General features: G+C 47.8%; 1 protein-coding gene across 4 annotated transcripts in view; it reads right to left on the minus strand.

Annotated features, from left to right (window-relative positions):
* Positions 1 to 5,020: 5,020 nt before the first annotated feature.
* GPR156 (G protein-coupled receptor 156) overlaps positions 5,021 to 19,597 on the minus strand; it is an 83,659-nt gene continuing 69,082 nt past the window's right edge. For all 4 annotated transcript variants that reach the window (XM_078066447.1, XM_078066450.1, XM_036111755.2 and 1 more), the window contains 3 exons: positions 18,773 to 19,009; positions 12,553 to 12,711; positions 5,021 to 8,152 (listed from right to left, as the gene is read on the minus strand). In XM_078066447.1, coding sequence (XP_077922573.1) covers positions 6,812 to 8,152; positions 12,553 to 12,711; positions 18,773 to 19,009 — 1,737 coding nt within the window. In that variant the 3' untranslated portion in view covers positions 5,021 to 6,811. The remainder of the gene's footprint in view (positions 8,153 to 12,552; positions 12,712 to 18,772; positions 19,010 to 19,597) is intronic.

Consider the following 19,597-nt stretch of genomic DNA (forward strand, 5'->3'; position numbering starts at 1 on the left):
GAGCTTGGCATATATAGTGGACTTTCACTCATGACACAGCAGAGATCCTCTGAAATGCTAAACCCCAGGTTCAGTATGAAAGAAAAATACTGCCAAATTTCTTTTCATTTGCATACTCTTGAGCAAACAGAAAGGGAGGAGCAGAGAGAGTTAGTCAGTCTTTAAAAACCTAGATATGTTTTTGGGATCTACAAGGCAGCAGGGACCGTGCAAGATATTGTGGACATGAGATGATAAATTAGACATTGCTCTTGCCTTCCAGTCTCTCATAATTTAGTTGGAGGGGCAAGAAATGAACATGTGAAAAGTTAACAATAAACAATTTATAAAACAATGCTCCAAACAATACAACTGTTGTCAGGGGCATCACAGGAGTATATAATTTATCACCAAATGAATTCTGAGGCCAGTTGGAACTGGCCAGAAGAAAGTGAGGTCACTTCAGGCCGGGGTAGTCAGGATGAGGGAGAGAAGGGTTGGTGTGAACAAAAGTTAGAGCCTGAGGTAGTGCGGGCATGCTCTGATAGCAGACAGAAACCCATTTGGCAGAAGCAAGGAGGAGAGTTTTAGGCAAGTGGAGAATGAGGGAGGGCAGAACTCCATAATGGAGGGCCTTGAACCCCAAACCAAGGTGAGATTTCATCTTGAGGAAGTGGGGGCAATGAAAGGTTTTCAGCAAAATGGACTTGAGCTGAAGAGATTCTACGGCCCTCCCTGCGTCTCAGCAGAAGATCTGTGGTTCTGGAACCCTTGTCCAGCTTCATCGTTTTGTGCCACCTAAAGGGCACAGTGCTTGAGAAAAGACTTCCAGCTTGGAGGTCTGGCCATAACTTTTTTAAACAAAGGAGTTCCTTCTTTTCGGTATCAGGTGTCTATGGCACTGAACTTCCTTCAGGGGGCTGGAGTGGCCAGGTAGCTTTAGAAAGCTCCCTTCCAGCCTCCAGGACACTGCTCAGTGACTCAGCAATGGAGGTGTTGCAATAGGCTTATAGAACTAGACCAGCTTGCTTTTCCTAAGGAAACTGTGGTGTCCTAAGAAAACCTCAGCCTGGGCCCCTACCCTGCCGGGGTGAAATTCCTTCTGTCTTCTGCTAGCATGCCTGTAGCACATGCTCTGGAACGAGTGTCAGGGAATCCAAAAATGGCTTTGGCATCAAGTCAGATTTCTGCTCCTGCTCTGGCTCTGCCTCTACCCAGTTGCGCGATGTTGGCCTGGTTGCCCGGCCTCTCCCAGTTACAGTTTCCTCATCTGTAGAACAGAAACAGTGACTACTTCGCGGGGTGGTTATAGGTCTTAAGTGAGACAGGTATTAAGTGACAGACAGTAGGTATTTTTTCTATTACAAAGTCCATAATATTTCTATCAAGGAAATTAGTTGTGTCTTTTGGCTCCCCCCGAAGCAAAATCAGATTTCCTGACTTTCCAACTACACCTTTTCTTCTAGGTCTGCCCTGATGTTTGAGTCCTATGGGTGGCTCTGCTCCCCAAAGTGTGCCTGACCTACAGGGGGTTCGAGGAGAAATTTCTGGAGCCCAAGAAGTGGGCTGAACCAAGGGGTAACCCTCGCTTTGCCAGGTCTATTTTAGAAGACCCTTCCCTCAGAAACAAATTGAACACAAAGAAGGGGGATTTGGGCATAAAGCAAGAAAACAGGATTTCTAGTTGTAAATCTGTGTTTCCCAAACAACTTCCCAAGACACAAGCTTATATAATGTTTACTCTGTGCCAGGCACAGTTCAACCACTTTACAAGCATTAATTCATCGAATCCTCATAACAACTGTATGAGGTAGGTGTTATTATCCCAGTTTACAGTTGGGGGAACTGAGCCACAAAGAGGTTATGCAACTTGCTGAAAGTCCCACAGACACCTGGGCGGCTTTAAGTCCTGGCATTGCCGTGGGGAAAACTATTGTACAAAAATTAGAAGAGAGCTCATCTAAAATGCCTTCTTTTGACAAAGCTTTCGGGTGTTATAACAAGGGATTTAAACTCAGGTGAATCAACAATACTGTCATCCGTGATGAGGTACCTGAGCCTTGCTTCCCAGGTGACCTCAGCTCTTGTGAGTGGCTTCCCTGGGCTCCCCCTTAAGACCGCTCTGGCTAGGCTTCTCTTTTCTTGATTTATTCCTTTTGACAAACATCTGTTGAGCATCAACCATGCACTGGGCACAGTGCTAGGTGCTGGGGACACCAAGATAATTACAAACAAGTTGTAGGCTCGAGAAGCTCATAGTCTCGTGGGGAAAGTCGTGAAATGAACCGATGGTCACATACATACGGAAGAAAGGGCTCTCCAAGGCTATCCCTGCCATTCTTCACAGAAGTGAGCCTCATTTTCTCTGACTCAGAACTGGAGCCAGCACATTCATTTACAAGAGAGGCAACTGGCACAGTCTGTCCACTGACAAAGCTAAGTGGGATGCCTTTTGTTGTCTTCCTCCCTCCTTCACCACATCTCCCTGTCACTCTCTGTTCTTTGAATTTCTTGTCCTCCTTCCCTTCCTGTTTCCTGTCCTTTTGCTTTTCTCTTAGTTACCTGCAGACCTTGCCAGGGTCTCTCCCAAGCACTTACTCTCTGAGCCTGTCTTTTTAGTATATTTAGACATCCGAAGGTAAGTCAAAGAATGAAAAGGGTTGGGAAACACTGACCCAGATCTTGTCAAGCTCATAACTGGTTATTCTGTCTATTTCCTGCCTCTTTGTGACCTCAATAGTGCGTTGAACGTCCCAAGATGCTCCCTTATTCAAATGCAGTGTGGCTGGGATTGCTAAGATGAGGAACATTTCAGGGAGAAAGAGATCACAGTAGGTACCAGAAGTGAGGAAGAGCCAAGTCTGAGTAAAAGAGTAATCTCTCTCCTTGCTTTCAGCCCCCAAATGCCGTCTCTGCACTAGACCTCCCTTGACAAAGCCCAGATGGTGTTACTGGGTTAAATGTAGCAGCCAGAGGGTACAGAGAAAGTGCTCTGTTTGGGGCTCTGAGAAAGGAGACTAAGGAAGCTGATGGTGTGAAAGATGAACAGACCATCCTCCTACTAATGCTGCTTGTTACTCAGTGACAAGCCTGTGAAGAAAGCATCTTTAAGAGAAGACCTTAATCACAGTAACTTTCTTGCTTCTCTTCCATTAACTCTATCATTCTATCACCCTTCTCCCTAAGAGTCTTAAAGTACTGTCATTTTCAGAATTCAGTTATTTCTGGGTCTTTGGGTGATATTGTTTCTTGTTTTTAATTCATTAGAAAGCAGTGAAACCAGATGGTTCTGCCTCCCTTTCTGCTGCTTTGCTAGCCCCAGAACTGGTTCTCTGCCTTCCTTTGTTTCATCCACTTATCTGTCCAGAAATCCATCCATCAAACATTTATTGTGCTTATACTTTGTGCAAAGCTCTCTGATGGCTACTCTGGAAGACACAAAGATGCAGAAGACAAACTCAATGCTTTTAGGAACTTGCAATCTGTGCAAGAGACACATCTAAATATAATAAAAATAAATACAGATACAGAAGAGATTTTGTGGAACTTGCATTGACTTTTCTCTTTACCATTTTAGAAGTGATATGGTTCTTTAAAAACAAGCCTCCTACATTCTGATGCTTTTTTCTCTGCTATGAGCTCCAGGAAGGCCAAGTTGATCCTTTAAGGAAAGAGTTTGTCACAGGCCAGGAGAAAGAAATGGACTTTGGGATCAGGATGGGCACCTTCAATCCCAAGTTTTTAATCAGCAGGACAAGATATGCTTGGGTCAGAATCAGGCCTGACTCCATGCCAGACCTTAAAACTAAGAGAGACATACATAACCCAGAGCACAGTAGTAGATGCAATGTTTCCTTCTGCAGGATTCCTTTGTACAAGTTACTGCCCTTTCTCCAAGAGCCTAACAGTCAAGAGCATCCAAAAGTCATGACACATTCATCCCTTTAAGAATTTCATCACTGGATTAGTTGGTTTGGAATAAAAGATCTAGGGAAGGAGCTGGTGAGGAGTGGGGATGAGTACCCCAAGTAAACAATAGATTTGGAGACAGTACTTGAGGCAGGCGGTCATGATATTTGGCACATAGTTTTGTTTTGTTTTTTTTAAAGATTTATTTATTTGAGAGAAAGAGAGAGAGAGAGAACTTGAGTGAGCATGATGGGGTGGGGAGGAACAGAGGGAGAGGGAGAGAATCTTCAAGCAGATTCCCTGCTGAGCTCGAGCCCAACTTGGGGCTTGGTCCCACAACCCATGAAACTATGACCTGAGCCAAAACCAAGAGTCAGATGCTTAACCAACTGAGCCACCAAGATGCCCCATGGCACATAGTTTTTGAACCAAATGATAACCAAGGAAAATTCAGGGTAGATTCTCCATCTCTTCAATCAAGTCTATCAAAGATTACAAAGTCATTCTAGGTAAAATGGATAATAGAAACCTCTATATAACTGAGTTCAAAACATGGACCCCAAGATATCCTTCTGTATTTAACTAGGGGATCAGTCCATTTTATTTGGGGGTGTTCAGAATCTGAGTCTTGAAGGATGAGTAATTCACAAGGTGTACAAAGTGGAGAAAGAAATTCTAGGTAGAGGAGGGATGGAGATGTGCAAGTGCCGAGATGGTGGGACTGGAGATACAGTTGCAGAGAGAGAGGAAGAAGCTAGAAGGAGTGCCAGATGTAGAGCCTGCATAGTCCACATTAATGAATGGGAGGCTGCTAGAGGTGACATACTAGCAGGAAAGAAACTGAAGGAGGTAAAGCCCAACTACAGGACCCCCTGCCATGGGTGGGAAGAGTGGAGGGTCTCCAGAGTCCAGAGTTTCCTCTATCCACTGGGGCAAGTGTTTCTGGGATAGGAAGCTGCACAGGGAGACCACGGAAGAATCTGTTACAAATGCAAGTTTGGTAGAAGATACACTTGGAAGCCAGGGCAAGCCAGTGGCGACTCTGACGGCGGCTTCGTGTCCGCTCCCTGGGTGGTTCAGTCTTTGCCTCTCTCCTCCGCCGCACAAGACTGCAATTTCTAAAGAGACTTGCTTTGGGAGCCATTTCTGGTTTATTAAGGTGTCACTTGGACAGCATACAAACAGCACAAGTGGAAACTACAAACCCACACACAGAATAAATTACGACATTTGCATTTAAAAGTAAACAGTAGAGGAACCCATGCTACCAGGAGGGTTTCCCAGTCCAGTGTCTGGAGATTCACGTAGTGTCGGCAGCCCTGAGAGTTCAGGATCAATCTTCTGTGAGATGTTTGGAGCCAATCGCCCCCCTGCAAGCATATCTAATGAGGCCCAAACTCCTGCACACAAACATGTATATGCAAAGACGAACACAAAGGGAGTGGGGGCGGGGGACGGCCTGTAAACAACAATTGCTTAAAGCAAAGTGGACCCAGTTGTGCTTTCCCTGTGGCACTGGCGGTGGTTACGTTCTCAGCCCTCGCTCTTCACCAACGCCCTGGCTCCCTTGGGAGGTGTGGACGGGCGCCCGGGGCAGTGAGGCAGTGGGGGTGCTGCTGCCTGAGGCCAGGAACCCAGGTCTGTTACCTGCAACTGCAGGGTGAACACCTCATGGCCTTCCTACACTACCTTGCTCTACTCTCTGGCCACACCCATGAGAATGAATGAAGAGATGTGCCCCCAGGGAAATCTACCAACTTGGGAGTCCCATGAAGTGTGGGCAAGTCCTATGGGGGCCACTCTCTATCAGTGTGATGTCTGGGGAAGTTACCTCAGTTCTCTAAGTCTCAAATTCCCCATCCATGAAATGGGAACAAGAGTGCCTACTTCACAGGGTTATCATAAGGAATTACTGAAATTTTATATTGCCAAGTACCATGCTAGACTCAGGTTCAATATTCAAAACCTATTCTCTTTTCCTGCCTTCTCCCCCATTTCTTCCTTTATATTTCCCCATTTTCTATTTCCAGGTTTATGTAGCTGTTGGAGCTCACGTAATCCCAACGGCACCAAAACCACCTCTTGACAAACAGGGCCTCTCCTACCCCATCAGAAATTGCCACTGTGTGCTTCTCCGACACCCCCCCAACCCTGCCCAGCACAAAACTGTACCACTGGAAGAGTCAAAGGGATGGGCCACAGGGACCAGGAGACGGTCTGGGCCTCTGGTGTCATCTGAGCTCAAGAGTGAGACCTGGGGAGCCTATGGGCACATGGAGACCTGACAGTCTCAGGGATGCTGGTGAGATGCCGTAATGGCGGAAAGACATGTGCACCAAACAGTGGTGTACAGGTGACTCTGAGCTGAGTCTGGCTGGAAGCTGGAAATGAGGGGTGGTGTTCACAAACTTCAGCAGAAATACAACCACCCCCTGCCAAGAGTGGGGCACCCAAGAATGTAAGAGACTTATCTTCCTAGCAGGTCTGTCCACCAGAAGGCCAGTTTGATGGGTCACAGTCTACAACTCTGGTTCTGCAGAAACGTTCATCTCTCCATCTGTGTGTCCGCATAGTTATCCACCTGGTATATATTAAGAGTTTTGTAGAATACAGACTGACCAGGACAGAAGACCCTCTGTGCTCATTTAGCACCTTTTAAGTTATTTTTTATGGTCACTCAACCAGAGTCTTTTACAGGAATGCTGTGAGGTAGTAACAAGACAGGCAATACCCCTCTTTTGATAGATGGAGAAGAGCTCAAGGTAGCACAGTGCTCAAGTGAGCACAGCTGAAACATGGGAAAGGCTTGATCAATTCAGGGCACCGACCTGTTTCCCGAAGGCCAAAATTGGCCTTCCACCTAGAGGCCTTGGTATGGCTTGTCCTGAACCGACCTCTATATCCAGACCCACTCTGCTGCTTTTCACACCAGTGTGGGTTTCAAGTCATCTTTGAAGTTCACGATAGGCTTTGAGCGGGCCCACAGCTTCTCCCAGGAAGCCAGCCCCCCAGCAGGGTCAGGGTCGCTGTCTGATGAGCCACTGTCACTGGAATCAGAGGAGCTCTGGAAGCAGATTTCACAGTAGGGCCGGTGGCAGCGACAGAAGAACTCGTCTGAACTGCTGGACTCAGTGTCAAGGTAGTTGCATGGAGGGGACATGGAGGGACAGCGTGGGAATCCCAGGGGCAGCAGCTGCCGCTGTTCCGGAATGTCTGGTGAGGCTCTGGATAGGTGTGGGGCAGTGGGACATGGTGCCTGGTCAGAGCCAGAAGGCTGGTGGGGAAAGGCTACATGGCTCCCTCTGGCACCCTGGGGCTCTGTCTGGCTTTGTTTGCTGCCCTCCACAGTGCCCGGCTTGCCTTGAGGATCGGGTAGTAGCGAAGTCTTCCTGGAAGAGGGATTTGGGACTCTGGAATCAGCAGTTTGGGGATCCGGGCAGTCACTGTCCCTATTGTGCACATTTAGCCGCCCACTGTGTGCCCCAGAAACAGTCCTATTTGCACGATGCCCCACATATGAAGGTATAGAGCCTGGAAAATGTGAGCGAGCCCGCAGTGCGGCCCGCCTTCTCCTCACCATGTATGGGCTGAAGCCCAGCTCATTGGAGAGGGGAATCTTCTGGAAGCTGTGGGCAGCACTGCTCTTCCAGGGCTGCTGGGGACAGGGGAGGGGAGTCTCAGGGCCCAGGCCCAGATCTTGTAGGACTTCCTGAAGCTTCTCCCTGATCACTGAATTGACCCTTGACAGCCGCTTTTGGGGCTCCTCTGAGTTCTCCAGCTGCCCCTGTCTCTGGGGAATGGGGCCTTCTCCCCCTGGTATGAGAATCTGGTGGGGGTCCATGGGTACTTGGTCTTGCCTTTGTGCACCTCGGCTTTGCTCAGGCCGTGGCTTCTGGCTGCAGCCCAAATTTAAATGATCTGAAATGTCTTTCAAGTTAGACATTTTCTCCTTCTGCCCTGGGGAGGAGCTGGTGTCCTTCACAGCCCGCTCCAGGCTTTGTACACTTGAGGAGGGCACTGAGGTGCTCTGGGAGTCCTGGGCAACCACACTGGTATCGTTCTGAGAGCCAGAGAGGCATTCTGAAGGCCCCTGAGCTACCAGGCTGTGGGCAGAGGCTGCAACCAGGGTGTTCTTGCTGTGGGAAGAGGCCGGAGGGACAGCCCACTCTGGGGGGTCGAAGGTGCACTCAGCTGACATCAGCCTCACTAGCTTCTCTTTGGCATTGTTTACTTGTTCCTGCAGGCTTTCAATCATAGCATTTTTCTGTAAAATAAAAGTGAAACCATCAATAAAGGATGCCTCTGAGGGTTTTTACATTGTTTCCCATGGTGGAGAAAGCATGGCATCAGAACCTTGCTCTAAATCCCAGTTCCTCTGCATGTCAGCTGGTGATCTCAGGCTCTGGGGATGTGAGTGAAGCGCTTAGCACAATAACTGACACATGGTGCTCAGTAAAGGTTAGCCATGATTTATTGTGGGGTGATCTTAATCCCCGCCTTACATCCGCCGAGTGTGTGGCTTCGTCAGTGAGAAGGGAGGTCAGAGGAGGCAGAGTATTAGCTGTTTGCTGGCTGCAGCAGCCCCTCTCCCCTTTCCTCAGAACTTAGAGGGTCAGGCCGCTCTGCGGGACACCACTCTGACAATGTCTGAGATGGCCCAACTCGGGGTTGGTCACACTTCCGCAAAATACAGATAAATTTCAGGCATATCTCAAGGGGATGAATGAATGAGGAAATACATATTTTGCCTCTTGCTAAACAGACTAGAACATTTGGGAAGAACAGAGAGAAGAGTGGAGATTCCTGCACCAAAGAGACAAGACCCAAGCTGGGGGTTGGGACGGGTGCAACAGGGATTCTCAGGTTGGTGTCATCACCTCCCTTGGCGGGACCTCGGGGGCGGACGCCAAAGCTACCATGTGGGGCCATTAGCTGTCGGTAGCTCTTAAAGAAGGGCAGGCACCAGAATCACTGGAGAAACTTTTTTTTTCTTTTTATTAGAATAGTTGGGACTAAATCTCTGATCGCTTGATCTAGTAGATCTAGCATGGAACCCAGGAGATGACTGAGCCCGGGGAGCAGCCTACCTCCTGCATGGCTGTGAGCTGACAAACAGGTTGTACTCAGGAGGGCTGGCAAGTGAGGGCTGCAGGGGTGTGCCCGTATTAACGGTAAGATTGGGGGGGCATGAAGCAGGAGGAAGGGTGGTGGTGGGAGTGCCCTGAATATCCTCTGCTGGTATAGCCGGTGATTGTCTAGCTCAGAACTTATGTCCACCTTCTGAGATTTTTGAATTTCAAAAGTAGTGGAACCCAAAGCAGAAGTGATGGTCTTGGGGCAGATGATACAGGGTCCAGGGTTTGGGAGTAATAACACAAACACTGCATTCTAGGAAGTGCTTGTCCAAATACCAAAATGCAACCTCTTTGTGGTCATCCTCTCTAGAAGCTGAGGATGAGCATCTGGCCATCCATTTATTGTGCCCTAGAAATAAAAGCATGTTTCCCTCCTTTGGCTACCTGAAACAAGTCGCCTGTGGACCGAACCTGTGGTTTTTTTCTCAAGTTGATATGGGAGTGTTGCCCAGAAGTGACCCTTTAAGGGAGCAGTAACCAGTAATAGTCCTCTGGCAGTGACTTCAAGTGGATCTCCTGTTCCCTCTTTATAAGCAGGAGGGTGATTTTCCAAATATTGGTACTCCAGGTTCATCCCGGCTGAGTCTTCTTCTTTTATCATCAGGAGAGAGCCCAGGACCAGTGAGTAACTGGTGAATAAGCGGAAGGGGCTTGCAAGCTGAGCTCCTGTCTCCCCATCCTCCCTTTGCTCACCTGCAGAGTGGTGAGGCCGGGGAGCTGCCGGGGAAGCGTAGATGACTCAAGGACTCACCAGGAGCAGAGTGGATGAGTAACACGATGACATTCATTCGGGCTCTTCATGATATCTGGGTGGTGCCAGATATCTTTCCGAGGATCTCATGGGCACGACTGAGTTGGCTGCATAGGAGGGACCCTAACCCTCTTCCTCCTCACCAGCCCCTCCTCCTGAAGCCCTTCAGGAGTCTCCACTGCCCCATAGAGTTAGGAGGAAGCCACCAGCTGATGACAAGTACTCCAGCAAGTAAACTCCAAGTGCTGACTTTTTGTGCTCCCAATTCCTTTGAGTGTAGAAAAATAGGGTAAACATTGAGTTGGAAAGAATACTTTTCTCCCAGCAAACCAAACATCTGAAGCTGACTGGTGACGGATTTAGAAACGTCAGCCTAAACAGTAAATTTCCCTTGTTCCAGAAAAGGAAGTGGGACTCTGTCTTCACCGCGGCTGCATACTAATTAAAGGCGTGGTGTGAGGCGTTGCCATTGTGAGACCGAAATCTGACCTACTGCGGCAGCTACATTTAAATAAGCTTATTAATTATTACTTTTGGCACATCTGGGGAAGAAAAACATCCATCGGTGTGTTTTATAAGGTGCAGGCTCTAAGGAGAAATGGAGTCACCCTCTTGTAGGTGAATTTCCTCTGCTGCAGAGTGTACAAGGGAGGTTCTTCAACCTCTGGGAAGGTTCTGTCTGCTGGCCTTCCCACAGCCCGGCAAGTCAGTGATGCATGCTGCCTGAACAGCCTCTGGAGGACCTCTGGCCATAGGGTCAAGGAGGGCAACAATGGGGAGATGGACTGTCCACCTCATGGGAAAGCAAGAAGAGGACAGAGGAGACAGAGGGGGCTGCGGAGGGGGCTGCATAGAGGGCACCTGCAACCGGGGAGCTGGAGTCAGGGTCTCTGCGCGTAGGGAAGCAGGAGGGATACTTGTGTTTATCTACCAGGCAGTGCTGGAACTGGAGACTCGGATACTGGAAGCTCTCTAGGCCTGTGGAGGGGCCCTAGGACAGGCTGCTTGTTCTCAGGCCTGTTCCGGGAAAGATGTTCCAGGTGTAGGGCCGCGGGAGGAGAAGGCCAGGATTTTACTGCCTATGCATCTGCTCCCTATTAGGGCCCTTCCTCCGCAGACTCAAAGCATCTTTTTGGATAGAGCAGATTCAGTTACTGCGTGGGAAACAGGGTAGCATGGCAGAAATACAAAAAGCACGTCACAAATTACCATGAGGCTAAAGAGTCAGGCCACTTGGCTGTTCCACCGTTAGCTGATTGTGAATAAAAACCATCCTGGCTGTTCTCGCCAAGTTTCCAGCCTTCTGTTTAGCTGGAAAAAAAAATGCTTCTTTGAAGACTTCACAGAGATTAAAGGCAATGCTACTTACACCCTTGCCAGGTAGGAAGGACTCTGGCTTTGAAATAAGGTCCTGAATGCTTCATGAATAGTAAAGAAATGGAGAAGTATTCCTCTGGTGGATTCAAGAGCTCCAGACCGAGGGCATGGTGAGGGAGTAGAGGAACACAGGCAGGGGGTGCCTGGGGAGGTTAATGCCTTCCCTGGTTGTGTTCCTTAGGTCCCCATCGCACCCTTGTCTCACACAGGGACAACTGATACCCAGGTGTCAGGCCAGTTACAAATAAGTGTAGTTTCCCACATAGCACTGACTCAGGTGTGTTCTGTGCTGAAAAAGTATGAAGTATAAGTTAGTGAGTGTGAAAAACTGATTCCTTTGAGTCCTGTGCCTCCTTTCTGAGGCAGTGCAGCCTCAAGCTTTTCCAGGTGCCTTCTTCAAGCCCTTATCACACCGCCCAGTTCTGGGAGAGGTGCCAACTCTGGCTCAAGAACAGAGGAAAAAGGGGCTTGGGGTTGGCCCAGTCTTCCCCTGATGCTACTATGATATTCAGAGGCCCTATTAAGCCCTCCACCCCATTTTGGACACTTTCTGCGTTGGTAGGATGATTGAAATCTCTAGTTCAAACCTGGAAAGGACAATAATGGGCCCCATAAGATCTTGGAAATGAGGGCACTACTCTAAGTAAAGAGAATGTGCACCATACAGAAGAAGCTAGGATCCACTACTGCTCAAGGCCTTTACAACACTGTTCCCCCTGCTTGGAATGCTTTTCCCTGCCCCTGGTCAATTTGTACTTAACCTCCAGCTCTTGGCTCAGAGAGTCTTTTCTGACCATTCTAACTTAGGTTCCCTTGCCCTCACTACCCATTATTCTGTCTTACCACTCTGATTTCTTCCTTCATAATTCTTTTTTTTAAAGATTTTATTTATTTATTTTTGTGAGAGCAAGAGCGCACGAGTCGGGGTTGGGCAGAGGGACAGGGAGAAGCGGAATCCCCACTGAGCAGGGAGTCCAACACAGGGGCTCACTCCCAGGACCTTAGGATCATGACCTGAGCCAAAGGCAGATGCTTAACTGACTGAGCCACCCAGGCGCCCCTTCCTTCATAATTCTTATCACAGTTTATAATTATACGTTTACTTGATCAACATCTATTTCCTCCAATAGACTGTGAGCTCCATGAGGGTAAGGACTGTATTTGTTTTGTTCATCAGTACTTTGCACAATGCCTGGTACACATCTGGCCAGTGGGTGAATGCAGTGGGTGAGGTCAGCGATGGGAGGGTCCCTGGGGAAATGCTGAGCTTTCTGCCTGGGGCTGAGGGAAGTGGGGGAATGGAAGAATAAGAAAAAATGTTAGCCATGAGACATCTGGGGTCCACCACACATGACTGGAGTTTTGCTGACAGAGAATCCACCAGGCAGGGATATAGCTTACTTCTGTGAGGAGTCTGTCCATGGAGTTTCTCTCTCCTCCGGCGTGGCAGTTCTGCTCCTCACCATACTGGGTCTGGAAGCTTTTGCTGGGAGTGCTGAAATATTTGGCCATGCGTCTGATTGTTTGGTTTTCCTCTTCAAATGCCTTCCACTGCTTCAGCTGTTAGATAAAAGAACAAATGTTATTTATTTAATTACACTCCCAGAAACACATTCTCTCCCTCTTTTTCAAAAACATCAAGGCATGAGAGTGTCACAGATACACACATATGTATAAGCTAGTCTCTCCTCAAAATGTACTTTGGAAAGTTCGCAAACAGCAATGACAGAGGGTATAGAGAAGGTTAAGGTCATTTTTAGTTTAAAAAATGCCGAAAGAAGAAGATGACAGGTCAATAAGATAGAATCATCTTAGCTTGACCCATCTACCTACCTATGGCTAGATGCCGTCAGGGTGAACCAGAGTTGAAGTGTGCGTCTAGAGCCTATTCTCAAGCCAGAGGTTAGGAGCTTTCACAGGGTGAGGCAATTGAAACATTGTATGTTTCAAATGAAACTGCTTCTAGTTGTGAGTAGCTGTTCTTAATTATTCTCATTTGTGGAGTAATTGTGTGCTTACTGCTACTGAAAGCCCAGTCCCCGCTGGAGGACTTCTCACCCAAATCAATAATCAAGTCTCAGACAGATAGAAAACCACAAATGTCAATAAAATTCAATAGAAATGACAGAACATTAGGTCTGAGAGCTGACTGTCCTTTTTACGTGACAAATGAGGAAAGACTCAGAAGGAGTATGACCTTTCCAGGCCCCACAGCTAGTTAGCAGCACGGCCCCAGCTGTCACCAGGCCCTGTGCCACACCACATCTCCTCAGCACGGCGGCTGAAGACAGAGACTGAGAACTGTGGGGGGTCCTATGGAGGCTTTTCCAGGAGAAATTGGTTTTGAGAAACAATCTGTGGAAGCTCGGGCTGGTTTAATTTCTTAAGAATGGAAGTGAATACAGAACATTCACAAACAGGGGCATGTTCCTGGGCCTTTGGGATATTGTCTCCATGCGGTGAATGCCAGTAATGTGAAGGCAGGGGGTGGAGGGAGGGGGGAAGCAGCAGTTCTGGATGCTTCTCTTTCTCCCTTAAGGAATTCTCATCATTAAGGGTCCTAGTGATGTACGCTGGCTCTAGATAGGATGCTGAGTGGTCTGTGGGGAGCCTCACAGGGATCCTGGAATTTATTGCTTACTCATCAAACATTTATTAAGCTCTGACTATGGAGTGTAACCCAAATTTGGTAAAGCAGATAGGATTCTAAATTCCCACCATCAACCGCAAAAAATTCTCACCCAAGTCCTCCTGGGTCCTCTGTTGACTCAGCATGAGTCCTTTATGGTATCAGGAGTCTGGGTGATCTGTGCTGGGTCAGGCTAGGACCCTCCCCTCCTGGAGGCCTTTCTCGAAGTCCCCCTCCCCAGGGGCCATCAGCTCAGCTGGGGACTCAGGAGTTAGGAGCCTGGCACCTCGGGGTCACTCTGTGGTCTTCAGTGGGTGGAGCAGACCTCCAGGGTTCTCCTAGCACTCACCCTAGCAGTGTTGCAGTATCTCTGTTCCCTCCCAGGGCCCCCTCATTTCCCTAGCAGCATAGCTTTACCTTTCTCTCCCCCAGCACCCCCAGTCTGAGCCCTCTCTGCAGGGCTGCTGGAAGAACTACTCAAAATTGGTGCAAGGGCACCGCCAGGGCTTCTGGGCTGTCTCACCCCAAGCTGGAGGGCACAGCCAGGGTGCCCCTTGACTAAATCCTCCTCCTCCCCTTTGTGGGGATGCTGGTCCCTAAGACTTGACCCTTCTGGCTTTCTGGACCATGGCTATAAATGACCCCCAGGTCCCAATTTCAGGACCTCTCCATGGCACTTCCTCCAGAAGGCAAGCATTTTCTTGTTTTCTCAGCCTCTGCGCCATATGGGTGTGGTGGGATGAATAATGTTTCCCCAAAGATGTTCTTCCCCTCCTAATCTCAGGAACTTGTGAATCTGTTACCGCACACAGTGAAAGGGAGTTTGTAAATGTGACTCAGTTAAGGATTTTGAGAAGGGGAGACCGTTCTCGATTATCTGTGCAAGGCCAATGTCATTGCAAGGGTCCTTATAAGAGGAAGGCAGGAGAGTCAGAAGAAGAGATGTTGACAGTGGAAGCAGAGGTCAGAAAGAGAGAGAGAGATGAAGATACCACACTGCTGGCTCTGAAGACGGAGGAAGAAGCCATGAGTCAAGTAATGAAAGCAGCCTCTCGAAGCTGGAAAAGGCCTGGAAACACATTCTCCCCTAGACCTTCCAGAAGGAACACACACCTACTGACATCTTGATTTTAGTCAAATAAGGCCCATTTTGGAAGTCTGAGCTCCAGGGCTATAAAATAATAAATGTGTATTGTTTTAAGCTACTCGATTTTTGGTAATTTGTTACAGCAGCAATAGGACACTAACACAGTGGGACTGACTCTCAATCTCTACCAGGTAAACCAGGGCCTTCGGAAGCTCAGCCCGTGTGCCTCTCTCACCTCCTGCCACTCTCCCCTTGATTCAGTTTGTACTTCAAAAAGTGCAAAGTGCATAAGCACACCCTGTTCTGTCTCCTATATATCTGCCTCTGGTCATGGTGTTCCACCCCATCAAAAATGCCACCCACTGTCCTTCCCCAATCTGCTCAGTGAACTGTTATTCCTCCCTCAAGACTGGGCCCAAACACCCCTTTTCTGAGAAGGTGTCACGGAGTTCCCAGACAGCCTGAGGCACCCCTTCCTCAGCATTAGGTAACATGCCTTCCTCAGACACTTAACGCATGTATTATAATTCCTTTCACATCTGCTCCCTACTAGACTTGGAGGTGGGGCCATGTGTTGAACTACATGTTTCCTGCAGTTAGTAAGTGATGGGCAGATACGTGAACAAATGAAGGCAGCTTTCCTCTAGAAAGCTAGGGGGCACTGGGATGTATACAGAGGACTATAAGACAGAGTAGAAATTCCTAAACACCTTCATGAAGGAGCAGATGAAACATTTGGGGGATGAAGAGGAAAAAAAAACCACGTCCTATCTCAGAACCCACCTGCCTCTCAGAGTGAGAGGGATGGAGGGGGGATGTATATAGGGTTGGGTCACGTTCAGGTCACAAAAGCCGAGGCTGGCTCATTGCTGGGGATGACCTCAGTGTTTGGCATAAACACTTAGGCATTTCCTGAGGGCCTGTGTAGAGTGCTACTTGGCCCACTTGCTTCTTCAGCAATGTCATCCATTTCACTCAGCTTTCTAGCGCCACCTGGCTGCCCTGGACGTATCAGTGCCTCGGCTTTCGTAAGCCCCTCCCATCAGTCCAGTCTGAAGGCTTAGCCACAAGAAGGCAGTCCACCTCCTGCTGCCTCCCCTCCCCATATAGCTCTCCTCACACACCTTTCCAAATTTGTTCAGCTGTCCTATTTTCCTGGAAGACACAGTGCAGGTATCACAAGGAGAATCTTTCTTCTACCAAAGGCCACCGAGCCAGAGAAGAAAATCAATTCACAGGCATACAAAAAACTGACAAGCCTCAGTTACTTTTATATTTTGAAATAGCATTTACCCCCCTAAACCTAAACTACAATAAACTATAACATATCTTTTTTGGTTTTAGATCATCGTCAGTTCAAGAGGAGAAAAAGCATGAGACAGAAAATAGAAGAGGAAAGACTGTAAGAGAATGAAAGCTCAAGACAGCTAGGAGGGAAAAGTGGGGGCGGGGGTGAGTCAGAGAGAAGGAAAGAGAAAGACCCACACTGTCTGTCCACCCAGTTCCTAGTTCCTATACCCCCTAATATTTCCATTTTCACTCCCACTTCAACAAACCAAGTGCTTGTTGCTTAGGTCAAAGCTGGAAGTGAGATTCCAAGCTGAACTTTGTCCTGCATGTTTATGTCTGTGTGTAGATGGGAGCGGACCTAAATATTACCACTGAGGATTCAAACACCAGGGACAGTGGAAGTCTTGCGTCTGAGGCTCAGGATGAGAAAGGGACAGAGGTGGGTGTGAAGGGGAAGTTACAAGTACGGCCACACCACGGAGGTTGCAGATTCACTCCATTTTTAGATAGAGGTCTTGTTTAGGTCAGGAAGGCTTTCCTCTAATAGTTCCTAGGTGATTATTTCTGCCCCAAATTATCTTGTTGTCTTTCAGAGATTCTTATTAGTTCGAAGTTGTATCCTAGATCTGTTCTCCATATTTTCTTAACTAGTCTCTCATTTTTTATCTGTCTCCTTGTTTTCTGTTTCCTTAAATTAATTCACTAATTCAGTATTTTGCCATGTCCAATTGTCTATTCAATGCTTTTATTGGAATTTTAAGTTTAACACAATATTTTTCATCCTTATTCAGTATTTCATGATCTAAGATTATGTCCTTTTCATGATGGTTCACTTGAGTTGAAGAGAGGCAATGTCCTTTGAATCCCATTGACAAGACAAATCAAATCTCTTCTAAAAACTATTTTACTTCAGGGGAAGGCAGCTTCTCCAAATCTTCAGAAGTTTGTGGTCCTGTTCTTGTGAACTGCAGAATCTCTTCATAGGTCCTTTCCTCCTGAATTTATAGTCTTACATGAGAAGAGCTATAGTTTCCAGTACAGTAAATATATTTGCTTTGCTTTTCACTCGTGGTCACAAGATGGCTGCCACAGCTCCAGGCATCACAAACATTCAAGGTAGGAAGAAGGTAGAATAGGTGATGCCAGCCATGCCTCTAGATGTTTTGTTTTGTTTTGTTTTTTAGGAAAGCAAAAGTTTTCTCATAAGTCTTCCAGGAACCCTTTAGTATTCAAAACGGTATCACATGGGCACCACTAGCTATAACGGAGGTTGGTAAAGCAAGTGTTGAGCTCTTTCAGCCTATGTAGTGGAGATGAGCAAGGAAGAAAGGGGTTAGCAATGGATGGATGGGTTGCCAGTCAACAACACTGGCCACAGAGCCTAAGGGGTGGGCCACACAAAAGACCGCTGCCTACTCCCCTTTTCCCATCTCCCAGAGAGGAACAGCCCTTTTTGCTACACCCCAGACAAATAAGCCTCAGCTCTCATGGCTTCCTTCCATCTAGTTCTTATAACATAGAGATTTCAGCAAAAATTCCTCTAGTTTCTATCAGAGATGCAATACCCATCCTTGGTTTTTAGTGCTGTTGCTACAGGTTTTTCCATATTTGTTTATTCTGTAGACTATTCTAATGAGAATTTATGAAATGGAAGAAGAGTAAAGGCCTTTGCCTGTGTCACACCATCATGCCCCAAAGGGCAGTTGTAACCCTCCCTTGCCAACACTTTAATTATCAGTTAGCTCCCTCATGAAGTCATTCATAGTCAACTTCAAGCAGCAAAGGGAATCAAGATGGAGTCTAGAGGGAGTAGTGAGATGGGGGGGGGCTCAGGGGAAGAGAAAGAGATCTAGAGGGGAAATAGGACAGGTGCCTAATGCCAAGTTCATTAACTCAGATATATGTGGCTCAGTGGTACCCTAGGGCATAACATGAATAATTTAGCATCACTTTCAGAGCCCATGGATTCCTTCTCCTTTCCCTCTGACTCCCTTTCTTTCTCTTCACTGTCTGGATATTTCTGTTTCTATCTTTCTCCCTCGTTTGATTTTTTTTTTTCTTAATCCCCATAGTGTGAAACACATTTTTATTCAGTTTTTATTTCTCTTTATTGTAAAAAGAAATGTTCTATATTTTCTTCTAATAAAAAGAAAGAAAAAAAAAAGCATTTTAAATTGCATAAATTTCCAAATGAGTTTTTCTCTGTGAATCTGCAATCTCCAATAGGAAAGAAAGAAAAGCTCCTCATTCCCAGGCTAGTGAAAGAATTGACATTATCAAGAAGGGGGTACTGGGGATGAGTGAAATCGACGGGAGGGCAGGTGGACAAGCTGGTCTGTGAGGCAGCCTGCCAGGGCTGGAAACATGCTGCCGTGCCCACTCAGCCACTCTGGTCTGCCCTCCTTGCTGACGGGGAGCAGAGTTGTCCTCTTCAGGAGAAGCGAGGAGGGAAGAACAGAGAGAGCCTGCTCGCGAGGAACTTGCCTTCCTTCTGACTCTCCAATAAATGGTATCCAAAAGTCTTAGTAGAAAACAAAGCGAGCAGTTTATCATATCCAGGGAAGCCTCTGGAATGACCAAGAGGACTAGCCTGCGAAATTCTCCCTAGAGCATACCTGGGGAATGAAGATGAAGCAGTTGATCGTGGTTGTGCAAACAAAGATACCTCCAGATGTGAGTCCAAAGATCAGGTTGGGCCAGGAGTGCAGGTATCTGGTGACCACGAAGAGAAGCCCAGCAGCCACTACTACGAGGTTGACCCCAACCATGATGGTTAAAGACTGATTTACGGGAGGAGAGCTGACGTGGTCAGTCAGGCCAGCCAGGTAGGCACCGTAGAGCAGGAGCAGGCCCTGGAGATGGAGAAGAGAACCAGGCGCTGAGAGGAGTGTAACTACGGGCTCATGTCAAAGAGCAGGACGGTTGGGACCAATTTCCTCACCTTTAAAATAGGGATAATCGGACCTACCTTAAAGGGTTGTTATGAAGATGTACTAAGATAGCACATGGGAAGACCCTAAGGGCAGCCCCTTACACCTAATAGGTGCTGAAGAAATGTGATTTTCCTCTCCTTCCCTGGGAATTCGTTTATTGGAGGTCAGCAAGTCAGCCATCAGACAGGGCTGTGCTGGGACAGGGCACAGGACAGGATGGTGTAGGTGGGTAGGAGCTCTACAGGACGGGCTGCTGGGCACTCGGAGGGCAGTGGGCACACCGTGCTGTCGGTGGTAAGGACTACCATACCTGCTGTGTTGTTTTGCACTACGTGGAGCTGAGGGGCACGTATAAGTGGAAACAGCCCTGTGGTCTGCTTGTCAAGCCGTGTGCCTCGGCAGGGGCAGCGCCCTGAGGAATGGGCTTCCCCCCCCCCCCAAATTTTCCCAAAGGCACCATCTGCTTGCCAAGCTCTGCACCTGCAAGACTGCATCTGTCTAGAAGGG

This window comes from Halichoerus grypus, chromosome 1 (genome assembly GCF_964656455.1).
Source record: "Halichoerus grypus chromosome 1, mHalGry1.hap1.1, whole genome shotgun sequence".
Taxonomy (NCBI): Eukaryota; Metazoa; Chordata; class Mammalia; order Carnivora; family Phocidae; genus Halichoerus; species Halichoerus grypus.